This window comes from Peromyscus eremicus, chromosome 8a, assembly GCF_949786415.1.
Source record: "Peromyscus eremicus chromosome 8a, PerEre_H2_v1, whole genome shotgun sequence".
Lineage (NCBI taxonomy): Eukaryota > Metazoa > Chordata > Mammalia > Rodentia > Cricetidae > Peromyscus > Peromyscus eremicus.
This window is the reverse complement of record NC_081423.1, coordinates 10,787,180-10,802,017: the sequence shown is the minus strand read 5'-3', so window position 1 is coordinate 10,802,017 and position 14,838 is coordinate 10,787,180. Positions and strand designations below refer to the sequence as shown.

The window sequence follows — 14,838 nt, the reverse complement described above, 5'->3', positions numbered from 1 at the left end:
CTCATCTTATCTAAGCCACTTGCTTCCTGAGAGGCTGTGTCTCAACGCGTCTGAGACACCCTACCCAAGAATGTAGATGGAGGCTCTGAGTTTCTCACTCAGGTGCTCCACTGCCTAAATTTTGGCTGTGGAAACGTCTTTATCTGTATGTCTAACAGTGCGATGGCAACCAGAAATTCTTTCTGCAAAAATTAAGCCTACCCATATGGGGAGGAGAAGGCAGCTGGGGGCACTTTCTTCTAAGTTTCTATTTCTGCCTCTACAACTCTGCATCTCCACAGGAAAAACCAACACAGTGGATAACCATCCTCACTCTTTGGTCACAGCACACAGAAGGGCCAGGATCCCTCCAGCTTTGAGCTTTATCTCAGCACTACAGCAGGCCCACTCTTCCTGTAGCTCACATTTAGCTCCTTCTCCTTAGTTTTATAATTGCTGTTACTCTGTGGATTGTTTCCAAAATCTTGGGCTTCTCTATTAACTCCACCAGTAAAACGCCCGTCTGAAACTAGAAAGCCTATTATTCACTCAAAACCCAGGCTTCCTAAGATGAGAACAGGATTTGTTTCAACCCACTCTGTACCCTGCTGTAGCCCCAGAGCCTGGAACTGGGCACAGCGCAGACACTGATGAAGGGGTGAATGAGTCGGTCAGGGTTTCCAGACCCGTTCATAAGCGAGATCCCTCATCCTCCACGCTCACCACACTGCAATGGCATCTCAACCCTTCCTCACTCCAGACAATCTCCTAGTCAGTTCCAGAAACATAACCGCCCCATCCCAGCCTCCAACTAAGCCTGGCTTGGGGTCCCACCTGGTTCTCTTACTACTACTCACGCGCTCTCTCTCCACTGACACTGCAGTTACCATCCCTCAGGCCTCCACCCCCTCACTGAGGATCTGCTCAAACAGCACATTAATCCCCAGGCTCACCGCCTTCCAGGCTACAATCCCTAGAACTGAAAAAGTTTTCAGTTCAGATCACCTGGCCTTTCCCTAAGCCCCATTAGGGGATCCTTCCCACTTTGAGAGTTTGGATCAAATCCAAACTCCTTAGGTCACCGTTGCTGGGAGGTCACTGGGAGGTCCTGCTGAACTGGGTCCAAAGCCCAAGCCACAGAGAAACACAGATGACAGTTTTTGTCCATACTATCTGCTCCGTACTCAGCTCTCTTCCTTTGCCCATCTGCAGAGCTGCATTTGATCTCAGGACTCATGAAATATGTGCCTCTCTCTAAAATGCCCCCCACTTATAGACCCACTCGGCAACAACTCTGCCAACCAGGAGCTTGCCAAGGCCGGGGACTGTCACGGGTCCATGCTTGCATTCACAGTACCAGACATACAGATGAGTGTTATAATCAGAAAAAAGAGAAAGAGGGGGGCAAAGAGGAAAAGAGAGGGAGAAAATGCAAATGTGAGGAAATAATGGGTCACCATTCCATGCAGATTCATCAGGTAGAAACAGGTCCCTGCCATGATGCTGCCACAATTCCAGAATAAGGAACAGGGGAGAAGAAGGCGGCTAACAGTTTCAAAAAGGTCAGAGACTTGGGCAGATGCATGCTATTGCTAGAGTCCTATCCACATGTTTTTCAAAATGAGCAGGGAAAAGCAAACAAATCAGTCTTGAGAAAATGGTTCAGGGAGGAATACTGTCCATTTACAAACTTTTTATAAGTATATAATGTGCATTTATTTTAAAGTTAAATTTACTAAATATACCCTGTTTGAAACTTAAAATTCATTAAATCCCTCTAGAATTTTTTTGTATTTTTCTTGAGGGAGTTTCTTTGAGACCCTAGGCCTATAAATTAAAAATAAAAATCACCAATAAATTAACAAACGCTATTTCCAAAAATTCAATGACTTTGAAACTTAATAACTGAATACACTTAATAACTACACCCATTTTTATTTTTGAAGTCCAAATGATACACCACACAAAGTACACCTCACAAAACTGCTTTCACTATCCTCTGACCCAGTACATTGTATTGTTACATACACTGCAGTGCCGTCCCACACCAGTCTGGAGATGCCAAAATGTCAAAGAGGGCTTACATCCCCTGATACCATGAAGCCCCGAAGCAGGTGCCATACTCTTAATCGGAAAGACACTTGTCATAGTGAGATCTTTCAAGGAAACTCAAAACATCATCATCTGTGAGCTGGTCAACAACAACATTTAAATCTCTCCAAACGAAGAGGAAGAGAGTTCTCAGGTGAGAATTTTCCTACTGTGTCCATAAATTCTTTAACCACTAATAAAAACAATAAAGAAAGCTCAGGGGAAAGAAAACCCACCCTGGCCAGAGTAAATAAATGACAGGGGAGCTCAGGTGGGGATTTAACGCCCACTGGACTCCTGGCAGTGCTAGACGGCAGATAGACGGCCCGGACTAGTGAAACTCAGCCACTCTGATTTAAACCATCACTTCTCCTCCCAAGGTTCCCTCTCCTGGGGCTTTTAATTGTGTAATTATGCAGCATTTGAGCACCACAAAACACAATACAGCTTTAATGTAGCTTTTCAAAATCAAAGTTAATTCTCTATACTTGTAAAATAAATGTTCCCTCAATCTTGAAGATTTATAGTAAAACATGGGAACTCTTTTAAATTGTGGGGAATGGAGTAAAGAAATGTAGCAGATTACTGAGAATCCTGGTTTGGGGTCCCATTAATTTATACACCCATTTCCAGATCTCAAAGACTTTTGTCTTATATAAAAACAAGAAAATAAAGTAAGCTGCAGCCCAGCAAAAACACCAAGAACAGTAAGGACCCTGGCACTAAGGCCAAGCAGCCAGATGCAAACCTGAGGAAGCAGGGGAGACACAGAACTCCACTTTCAGACACCTGGTAGCTTGTGTTCTGCAATCTGGACTGTGTACAGCAAAACAGATATCACAGTAACAACGCACTGAACTAAAGGTGAAAGACAGAAATAAAAACTTGAGAGGAGAGAGAGACTGAGACTGAGACTGGCTGATTCAGGCCAAAGGCAGTGTGTACTGGCAGGTATGTCTAATTTTCCAGTATCCTACAGAACAGAGTCAGCTTCCTACCCCGATTTTGACCATAAGCGAAGCAAGGCCTGGAGAGGGAAAAGGACTTGGGTTTCAGTTTTGTCAAAGGAGACAGGAAAACATCTGCATGGGATTTAAAGGCAATTTCTTTAAGTGCTAAAAAGGTCTAACTTGCAAGGGCTCCAATACCCTCATATTCACTGGGCTTTCCACCAGAATTTCAGAGACATCAACAGCCAACTGGCAGGCGTGAGTTTTCAAAGTTCTCCCTCCTTCTAAGGTCTCATGTAGGTCAGCACTGTCCTGGTGTCTGCAGTATGACTAGGTCTGCAACATCTGACTCACTAGAAAACGGGCATACTGACTCCCCCACAGTCAGGTGCTCTGGGACAGCCAACTGCCTCCAGACACTAGTGCTGGAAAGAGCCTTTTCAATTACTGTTATTACTATTAAATCCAAACAAGATGGGGGGTGGCAAAGAAATGCACATACCTTTCAACTGGTCGGCGACCACACTCTGGCCAAGGCGTTCGATAACTCTCCCATCTTCCATTTCATACCTGTCGTCTAAGTATTTTGCAGTGGCCTCGGATATGTGAACTTTGCCAGCCACTCCCAGCTGCTCCATGAGATTGGCCAAGTTCACGTCATTGGACCACACATCGAATTTAAACCTCCTCATGCCCAGGATGCCACATAAGACAGTCCCTGTGTGAACCCCGACACGCATGTTCACCATCTCTTTCTTCTCCTGGCAGAACTGCTCGATGGCTTTTATCATGCCTAAGCCCATTTCAATGCAGCAGTAGGCATGGTCTGCCCGGGGCTCCGGACACCCGGCCACACAGTAGTAACAGTCTCCCAGAGTGCTGATCTTCTCACACTTGGTCTCCTCACACAACCGGTCGAAGCGACCAAACAGATCATTGAGGAGACCTACCAAGGCATGAGCGGATTTGTTGGCACTCATCTTGGTGAAGCCCACGATGTCTGCAAATAAAATACTGACCTCTTCAATCTGCTGCATCTTAAAAGGGCGGAATGCTATAGGCGCTTTCTGTATGGAGGACTTCTTCTTCCTGTTCTTGGGGCTGGAGGTGGTGTGCCTCTTTACAGAATTCTCACTCTCCTCATCCCCTTGTTTCATTAGGTCATCAGCTATGATTCTTGGCATCACAGAATGAATCATCCTCTCTTTGAGGGCTTTTTCTACTTCCAGATCTTTGCCGTGCATAATGGATTGCCCCACCTTGAGGAAGGTGCTCCTGGACCTCACCTGAGACATGACAAACAGATGGATCCCAATCGCGTGAATGCACACGTGGAGCAGGGCTCTGCTCAGCAGCTCCCAGTGCAGGGCCCCGGGTCCTGGGGAGGGGAAGCAGTTTTCATTTCGGAACTGATAGCCAAAGGTCTCGAAAAGGACAGAATAGGCTACCCCCAAAAACAAGCTCAGGTACAGAGGTAAGTGCATGACCGTGTAGAGCAGAAAGAGCGCTTCAATACACATGGAGAAGCTCCCCACTTGAGATAAGCAAGTGTCCGCCGCCTTGGCTGTGAGAGTTTGATTGGAGCTTTCAACACGTCCTGACAGAGGTGTCCAAACCTGAAACTGCGCGGCCAGGGTCAGGGCGAACACCAGCAGGGTGAGAGCCAGCGAGGTCCACGCGTAATGCCGGGCATACACCTTGGTGAAAGTAAACAGGAAAAAGCCCACACACACCACCAGGAAGCACAGGGCCGGGACCACCATGACAATCACTTTGGATCTCATGTGGACAGCGAAGTAGATGCTCCAGAGAAGGCAGGCGAAGCCCACATAGAAGAGTGCGTACCGGAAGCGGCGCTGGGTCTGCGGGAAGCAGCGCTCCAGACAGGCCTCCTCCAGGTTCACGGAGTCGAATTTGGGGTCCCACCAGCGGCTGGAGGCCCTCTCGAACAGCTGGGGCAGTTTCTTCTGCCTGCGCAGGCGACCCCCGCCGCCCATCCTCCGGGGAAGCCCCCCAGAGTCTCCCGAGCTGCTACAGCTGGAGGAGATGCTGTACTTGCAGTGCTTCGGGTGGGTGTTGGAGGACAGCTGCTTAGGGTTGATCTTGACCCTCACGCTGTTGCTGTCTCCGCTCGAGTCGCAGCTCACCTCGGTGCTATGGTGATGCAGCAGCTGCTGGTGGGGTGAGGAAGCCATGTTGCCGAGCTCTTGGAACCTTTCCCGACCGGGTCAGGGGTACCTGCGGGCAGAACAGCAGAATTAGAGCGGCCTTACTACACACACTCCCGGAGGGCCACGCGACCTGTGCTTGTCGCGAGTGCGAGCTCCGGCGAGCCACTTGGGAAGGCACCATATGCTCACAAAAACTGCCCATAAAGGCGAATAAAAGCGCCAAGGCGAGCCAGAACCGCTCGGGCCGTACCTGGTGCTCCCCGGGTTCCCGTGCCGCGGCGGTGCTGAGTCTTGGGTCCCGGGCGCGCTGCGCTGCGCTCCCCCTCGGGCGCCGTCGCCCGCTGGTGGCCTCTACCCGCGCGCCTCCAACTGCGGCTCCAGAGGGAAGTTCAGACCTTGAGCGCTCCGGGCACCGGGAGCGGCTTTCGCAAAAACAACTCGGCCGGAGGCGAGCAGCGCTTCATCCTGCCGCAGAGGCGCCCGGTGCGTCAAAGCGCGCGGGCCGACCTGCGGCTCCTGCCGCGTCCCGTCCCCGCGCCGCTGACCACCGGCGGGCTCCCCTGGCCCGCGCCCCCGCCCGCGAGCTTGCGGAACCCGAGGGCTGCCCGTCCGAGCAGCCGGTCCAGCAGGGCCTGCTGCCCGCAGCCCAACGCGCCGCACCCCCGCCCAGGGCCGAGCTCGGGGCACTGCGCGGGCCCCTCCGAGGACGGCGGTGCGGGCTGCCGCAGAGCCCGACTCCCGCGACGCCGGCCGGCCCGCACGCCGCTCGCCCGCACGCCGCGCCCACGCCCCAGGGGCCCTGCCCGAGCTACAGATGCCGCTGCGGCTGCGCCCGCCGCCAGCCCTCCCGCAGCCGCTGCCTCATGTCGGAAGAGCCGCCGCCGCAGCCGCCGCCGCCACCATCTCCGGCCCCCTCCCCCTCCCGCTGTCACTGACAGACGCGCGCCCGCGCCGCCCCTCTCCCCCGCCGCAGCGCGCACGCGCGGCCCGCGCACGCCACCGCCGGGTCCCGGCCACGCGCACAGGCAGCGCGCCGCGCCGCCCCGCCTAGGAGCGCGCGCCCGCCGGGCTCGGGGCTGCAGCGGGGCGGGGCGGACGCGCTCTGGGCTCCGCCCTCCGCCCCGGGCCGCTCGGCGCCTGGGCCGCCCACTCCAGGCACCCGGCCTCCGCCTCCCTCCGAGGCCTTGGGTGCCTCCAACTACTTACCCCGTAGCTGGGTCTCCAGGTCCACACAGGAAGCGTCTGAACGCAGTTTACCTTTTGGATACATCGAAGTTTTCAGCAACTGACCATGCTTAGTTGTAACTCCCCTTCTGCCAGCAGCGAATGTGTGCTTCCAGTGGCGCTAGGCCCCTCTGAACTTGCCGGGGGAGAGGGGGCGTGGAGAGATGGCCATCGCCAGCCAGACCGTGGTAGCTTCTAAAGCGGGGTGCCACTGAGAACCACCTTTTCCAACCCCTAGGGAAGTTTATCTTCTCATCTCTGAATACCTCTCATCATCCTTATGAACAACTTTTTTTCCCTCTCCACAAGGGAAACTAAAAGAAGTCAGCTTCCCACGAAAAAGTTCTACACTGGTCTGTGTAAACTCTGCCCCGAGTAAACACAATCTTATATTCCCTAGTCTCGCCCTGGCCCCCACACAGTACAGTGCTTTCCTGTCAATCACAGGGGACTTTTCCTTCCCTCCCTGACCTCCTAGGCCCATCCCAGAAGTCCGCACCAGTCTCACTGCGGAATTAGGAAATAGGGAAAGTAAAATACGGACTATCCATACAATGGATTATTATTCGACTATAAAAATTAATGAATTTTACTTGCTACAACCTCTGAAACATGCTGAGTAAAAGAAACCAAACACAAAAGGCCACATGTTGTATGACTGAATTAATGTGAAAAGTCTAGAACAAGCAAGTCCACAGAGACAGGTGGTGGATGCCCGCGGTTGTATGAAAAACTGGGTACTGACTACACTACCAAGCCTGGGGTTTCCTTTGGGGTGATGAAAAAGTCTGGACCTAGTGGGAACACAACATCCTGAATTCCATAGTGGTTACATGTTATGAATGTATCCTTTGAGTTGCTTTAATGATAAGTTAAAATTGCATAAATGATAGATTTTATACTGTGTATTGCACCACAATAAACAAATAGGAATTTTTAAAAGTAAATGTGTCGTTGCTGATATATTCCAGTCCAAAATGCAAAATCTCCACCTACTTATGAAGGAACATCTGAGGAAGGAACTCAATCTAAGACATATCCCACAACAAAATTGCCCAGTACCCTTCAACAGTGCCAGGGTCACAAAACACAGAGCCTAAGATATTGTCACAAGTTAGGAATGGTCACTAAGGGGAAAGGTAGGACAGGAAAAGACAGTAAGGAAAGCAGCTTGTGAGATGTGCACTTTATTCAATGGCATTCTGCTGCCCTATGGTTACCTAAGATATGAACATTAATGGAAGCTGGATGTAGGCTACAAGGGAACTCACTAATATTTTTACAACTTTTTTTCTTTTTGGTTTTTCGAGACAGGGTTTCTCTGTGTAGCTTTGCACCTCTCCTGGAACTCACTTGGTAGCCCAGGCTGGCCTCGAACTCACAGAGATTCGCCTGGCTCTGCCTCCCGAGTGCTGGGATTAAAGGCGTGTGCCACCACTACCCGGCCAACTTTTTTTCTAACTCTAAAATTATTTCAGAATAAAGGTAAAAATAAAAATGAAAATTTATTGAGCATCAGATGTGTGCCTTGTATATCTGTGGTTTGGAAAACTGGAATACACAGCAAAAGCTAGCAGTAATAGTGGTCAGCTAACACTGACCTGAGTGTTGAAGTGTCTAGACCAATAGACATTTTCTGTAGTCACCTATTTGTTCTTGGCCACAACCCCCTGAGGAAGGTATTATTGTCTCTCATTTAGAGACATGAGATCAGGGACTCAAAAGTAACATACCCAAATTCTCACAAAGGGCAATAATAAGTTCATATTTTAAAACCAGACCTCTGACTTTGGAGGTCATGACACTCTTGAACGTCACTGTGACCCAGCTTGGGCACTGCCTATCTCCTCGCTCATCCCACCTTGGTGAGAGGCCCTTGGAGACAGGTTCAACCATTTCCATTTTCTCCCTTAATACATTGCTGCACTCACTTCCTGGTCAACTTAAACCAGTGCTTCTCAACCTGTGGGTCGGATGACCCTTTCACAGGGGTCACATAAAACCATCAGAAAACACAGATACTTGCATTACGGTTCATAACAGTACCGAAATTACAGTTATGAAGTAGCAACAAAATAATTGTATGGTTGGGGGTCACCTCAACATGAGGAACTGTGTAGTAAAGGGTCATAGCATTAGGAAAGTTGAGACTCACTGCCTTAAACAATGGAGAAGTTCACCTGTCTGCACTTTTCCTTGCCTCCCACAAACCCTTTTAATCCACCCACCATTTGTGACAACTTTCAGATTCCTAGATTCACCTTGCCAGGTTGTTAGACGTGGGTAATGAGCATATTTGTGTCATTCCCTTCTCCCTGATATGTTTCTGGAAGTCATGAGACTACATTCCCTGCTGATGAAACTCCTGTTGAAACCTACAAGCTGCCAGAGATGTCCTGAGCTCCAGGCCAGGGTGTGAATCATTCTGTAAGCCCTTGTGGATAGGGGATATGGTACCAGCACTGTGCATCAAGCCCTGGAGTACAGTGATGTGCCATCCCAATTTTTAATAGGCCCTGGAAGGAAGATTGGGTTATGAAGACAAAATCAACTCTGCTTGGAGACATATTGGATGTAACAGAGAGTTCTACAGAAAATATTAATCACATTATCATAATGCCAAAAATCATGGGGACCCACAGAAGGGTCTGTCTTCTCTACCTCCACAAAGTGCAAAGGCCTTCATACCCAGGACGTATGGGATAGATGTAATAGCTTTCTCCAAACGGCCAGCCCCCAGTGCTACCAAATCCATAAGGCTCTTTCCATCTCAGATTCACTCAGAATGCTCGTTCTGACCCAGTATGGATCAGAATGTGTTTGCGCAAACTCTACAGTTACAGAGGCGTGCCTGACCCAGCCTCTAATCCTCACTTTCTCTCATTCCCAAGTTCGACTGTAACTAGCAAGGGGGAGGTGTTTTGCTCCACCCTTTGGCATTGTTATAAATAGACCTTTGGCATAAAGTTCTGAGCCTGTTAGGATAAGGATCCAGGCCCACCCGAGTCTATCCTGTGTTTCTCTCCCTTCTCTATTTCTAACTAAGTCTCTTATCCCTCATTCCTCAAGAGTTCCTGGGGTAAGTAAGTGTGGGGGTTGGTCCGCCACACCAATACACACATACAGGAGCATGCCCGCTGGCACTCCAGAATCCAGGCCTCTAGAACTATAAGGGAATAAATTGTTCTTGTTCTAAAAAACCTAAATTGTGGACAATTTGTTACGGGGTGGGAGCCTCAGAAATCTAATGCAAGCCATTTCATTTCAAATCACAAGAGCCTGAACTACAAAGAACTGTTGTGTGACCCCTCTAGCCAGAGTGGATGAAGGAGAGGAGGGTGGTGACCCCGACTTCACAGCAGATTAGTGCAGCCCCTCAGCATTGTAAAAGCTCAAGAGCTTTGGGGTTCTCAAGGATACCACAGGGTACTGACCAGCTGGAGGCAAGACAAGGAGGTTCTGCTCACTTTTGTTCAGAGAAACTCGGAAGGCCCTGAAACTCTGGTTACACAGCACTGTGCCCACTTTACAGGCAAAGATTTGGAGCTAAGAAATACAATTCTTTGCCTGTGCTACTGAGCTGTCAAGTATCTTGTGGATCCCAGGATTGGTACCGTGAGCTCAGGTGCAAGCCGCTTGACCCTTGGTCTGGAACTTGCTTTTTTTCTCTTAAATTCTCCTGCTGTTGTAAAGTTTCACCGACTCTTGGGTGTGTGTTGGCGCGGGGGTGGGGTGGGGTGGGGTGGGGTGGAGGGTGGGGGTGGGGGCGGGATGGGGAGGAGTCTGTTTCCATCCATGTGTCAGGTACTTGCTGGTTTCTTTCAGTCAGTCCTTATTCAGGAAATGTTTCTCGAATTGTGTCTTTGATGATTCCTCCATTCTGTTTCCTCTTTCTGAAGCTCTAGTTATAATGATTATTTAGCTCTTTCTGCTTCCGAATGTTCCCACTCCCTTTCAATATCTGCAGGTCCTTATCCTTGGATTAATCACATTTTCAAGAAAAAAAGCTCTTCCAGCCCACTGCCACTCAGCTGTAAAGGGCAGATGGCAATCTTAATCTTCAGCACCCAAACCTTCAGTTAGAAGGGCTCTGTTGGAAAAGTGCCTGCGGAGCAAGCACGAAAACCCAAGTTCCACTCCACACCCACGTGAAAAGCTGAGCAGTGTTGTGTTTGCGTGCCTGCAATCCCGGCCCTGGGGAGACAGAGACAGGAAGATCCCTGGGACTTGGCCGGTCAGCCTAGCCAGGCTGGTGAGCTCCAAGCTTAGTGAGGGAACTTGCCTTAAGAATTAAGGTAGAAGTGGTCCAGCAGGACAGCAATCATTAACTTCTGGCATGTATGCACACAAAACACACACATATGTGCAAGCACACAGGTATGCAAACCAACTCTTTGGAACCACTTCAATCCTTATTTTGGAGGCTGATGTGTCTGCTATGATGAATCTGAATACCATTGGTATCTACCGTGGTAGAAGCCTGAAGATTTGTTATTAAGATGCATATCTACATTGGGCACATGGTGGTATAAAATAATCATTAACATTAACTATATATATATACTATTAATTATATAATCATAATCATTAACTCAAATATATGTTCACAAGCCAGAAAAAAAAAAAATGAGCCAATGCCAACAAACATTTTGAACACAGAATAACTCCAAGAGAAAGTACACAATGACATCTATAATAAGCGACATCTGAGACAATTTAAGTTGCTGGCTGCAGGCTGCACACAACCATTTTGGTTCTCTGGAGAGCTCTGCTGTTCCAATGCATTCATTATGCTCCAGTGCTCCCTGAGAGGAATCTTACACAAGTCATGATTGAAATCCAGCTTTGCCAGACATGGGGGTGCATGCCTAGAACCCCAGCACCAGCACTAGGGAGGCTAGGCAAACAGAATCCAGATCAGCCTGGGCTACATAACAAGACCTCATCTCAAAATCACTTCAACAACAACAACAAGAAGCCATAGACAGGGAGGTGGCTCGGTGGGTAAGAGCACTTGCTGTGCAAGAGTGAGGAACGGAGCTTGAGTACCCAGCACGCACATAAAAGCAGGGCGTGGCCATGCATGCTGTAACATCAACACTAGGGAACAGAGACAGGCAGATCCCTGCAAAACAGTAAGCCTTCGGTTCAGTCTCAAAAATAAGACGCAGAGCAATAGAGGAAGGTATCTGATATCCTCCTCCAGCCTCTACACGTGAGTGCCCCTGCACACACATGTGTACACACGTACATTTTTTTTCAAGACCACTATTGAGCAGTGTAGTGAGGCCAGTCTTTCTGTAAAAAACGAGCAGCAGAGGCCCGGGACTCCAAGGGGTTTCCAAGCCGCTTTCTTGACTAGCTGAGAATTCTTTGCACCCATTTATTGCTCTTGGGCTCTTGATGGCCATAAGCTTATAGTTTTCTGGGAACAATCATGTCATTTGAGACAGCATCTGTATATTCACAACCACAGCTGTAAGACAACTAACCTGGGAGCAGCCAGCTGGTCGTCAGGCCTTGATTTCCATCGGTTCCACTTGGTCACAGCAATGGGTTGACATGTGTCTTCTCTAGCAATCTACAGTGTTGCTGAGAGAGAGATACATCTGTGGAGTGAGTCACTGGGTATCCACACTACAGACTCGCACAGAGGTGTTATACTTCAGCACTGTGCAGCACTCTGAAAAGAGTTCTGTTGTCCTCAAATGGAGTGTATACCAGGGAGGAGTCGAGCAGATGGCTGGAGGTGGGGACTGAAGAGCTTCACAGACCCTCCTGCACTGGCTCTTCGTGATCATGTGTGAAGTGTGTTCCCAGAGCCCCCGACACATACATGCCCAGTGGTAAGCACAGAACCAACCCAGAAGCCGGATGCAGGGTACCTGGGGGCTACCTCCCATCTTTCTTTCTTTGAACACTTTGTCCTTTTTTGGCATAGGGCGCCCATTTTCCCATCTGGAGAAAAGCAACTATAACCAAAAAAGAAGCCAAGAGGCTCCTATAGACTTTCTCAGCTGCAAGTTCAAGATTAGTTCTGCTTTCTCCAAGGACTAAGGAAAACCAATGCCTTCTGTGCCATACCACCTCTCTCTGCAGGGACTGCTCACTTGACCCAAGCTTCCTCTGGTCCAGCCCATGGTGTCTTGGAAGGAGAGATGAGGGCCGAGTCAATGCCTTCCTGTACCAGAAAGCTGTTCAGAGCTTTCTGCTCAGCCCAATTCAGGTAAGCAGGGTTTGGAAGAGCCATGTATCTTTCTGGTTCCCCTGGTGCTCTTTGGGCATTAACTCTCTAATTAAACACAAGAGCTCTGCTTTTAAGCTATGTCTGTGACACTTTAGAAACTACCAGATTTTGTTTTGAACTTTCATTAAAGAAAGTCTTGGTCCTTGGAGTGGTACCTGATACCTACAGTTTTTTCAGGACCCATCCACCACCCCTCTGCCCCCATGCAGGTTAATTCACCAAATTTAATTAAATGGATGTTGGCCCTACACACTATATTCAAAGCAACGTGCTGAGTCAGTAAAGTAAAAATAGACTTAAAGGACTGAACTGAGCCGGGCAGTGGTGACACCCACCTTTAATCCCAGCACTCAGAGGCAGAGGCAGGGGGATCTCTGTGAGTTTGAAACTATCTTGGTCTACAAAGCTAGCTCCAGGACAGCCAAGTCTAAACAAAGAAACCCTGTCTCAAAAAAAAAAAGATTCAATTGTTTCCCTGCTTACAACAGACTATGAGTCAGAGAAATTCTGACACTACTACACTGATGAACCTTAAAGACACTATGCTAAGCAAAAGAATGAGTGTGCGTGAGTGTGTGCGTGAGTGTGTGCGTGCACTTTATGACTCCTCTTATGTGAGATATATAGAACAGCCAGATTCAGAGACAGACAACAGAACGGTGGTTGCCAAGGGCTGGGGAGGAGACAGAGAGTTACTTAACGTGTACAGTTTCAGTTTTTGTTTTGTTTTTGATACTTCAAAACTGGCTTTATATACTCATTAGAGTGTCACAGGAAGGCTCTGGGGTGAAAGCTTGTTATATTTGTGAAGCTGTGGTACCCTGAGAGACTAAAATGTGGACCCATGTGATGAGGCCTCTGAGTGCCCTACCCTACCACAGAACAAGGAGGTAGAGTAGAGGCCCTCTCTGGAGGGTGTCAGGGCTATGTAGGAGCCGGTCCTCTCTTGGAGGTAGACTGTCCGGGAGGGAACTGAGGAGGAGCAACTCACCCTGCAGCAGAGGCAGGCAGTGGCTTCCTTAGCTGGTAGCTGGGGCAACCTGGGGCCAGGCTCCCCCTTGATGCCCTCTAGGAACTCGGGTGTGTTGCAGACCAGCTGGACAGAATAACAGGTGAGAAGGGTGCTGACACCCTCGATGAGGACCAGCAGGGTGCTCCCTTCATTGTGGGGCCCGTCCATTGCCGGCAGGTCACTGCATGCAGCCAGCACGGTGCAGGTCAGGGCTCCTCTGGTGATGGAGTTCCAGGGGTCTTCCTTGCCTTGCAGCCATACTAGGCTGCAGTCACTGATGGAAAACAGGGTCCTTGACACTGTGAAGCTACCACCAATCTGGGGTGCGCCAATCCTCACAGCACTGATACTACTACTGAACCAGTGTCAAATTCCAACAGAGGCATTGTGAAAGTCCTTGACAGACCTGAAGACTCCACTACAATGACACCCATAATGAAGGGTCCAACCCAGTCACCCACAGTTCACCATGGACAAGGCTCACAGGTACTCCTCCATGGCGCCAGTGTGGCCCGGCTTCAGAGATGGATGATGGTTATACACAACAATGTGAATAAGCACACTTAACACCACTCAGCCATCCACTTGATCATTACAGTGTTGTGATGGCCTGGATTGTATTACCTCCAAGTTCATCTGGATCTCAGCACCGAGGGTCCTTGAAGAGGTGAGGTCATTAGAGTAGGTCCTAATCCCAAAGGACAGGCTTCAGAAGAAGAAATTTGGTCACAGATAGGTATAGGGAAGATGTGAAGACACAGGGGAAAGATGGCGGTTTAAAAGCTAGTCTCAGACTTCCAAGATCCAAAATTTCGAAAAATCGGTTTCCCTTGGGAGCCACCCAGACAGTGGTACTTTGTACTATTACAGCCCTAAGAACGCAACATTACGGTAGAGTATTTCTGTTTGTGCTTTTCCAGTTAAGAAGAAGAAGAAAAATCATAGACCCAGAATATTCAGGTGTGAAACAACCACCTGCATCCCTGTAAGGTGAAGGCTCCTCCACAGCCATAACAAGCCAGCTGTGAGAAAGGAAGCCAGTAGGGTGGGAAAAGAACAGGAGGGTGGCCCACGGAGACTTAGAAGGGCGTCTTCCACAGAGACAGGTCAAGAGGAAAGGTGGGGGCGGGGAATGCAAAGAAGAGCAAGTAGAGGACAGAGCAT

General features: G+C 49.2%; 1 protein-coding gene across 1 annotated transcript in view; it reads right to left on the bottom strand.

Annotated features, from left to right (window-relative positions):
• Positions 1–5,697, bottom strand: part of Adcy9 (adenylate cyclase 9) — a 129,408-nt gene extending 123,711 nt beyond the window's left edge. The window contains exons 1-2 of the mRNA XM_059270099.1: positions 5,442–5,697; positions 3,523–5,258 (exon numbers count right to left, since the gene is read on the bottom strand). Coding sequence (XP_059126082.1) covers positions 3,523–5,215 — 1,693 coding nt within the window. The 5' untranslated portion in view covers positions 5,216–5,258; positions 5,442–5,697. The remainder of the gene's footprint in view (positions 1–3,522; positions 5,259–5,441) is intronic.
• Between the last annotated feature and the right edge of the window lie 9,141 nt (positions 5,698–14,838).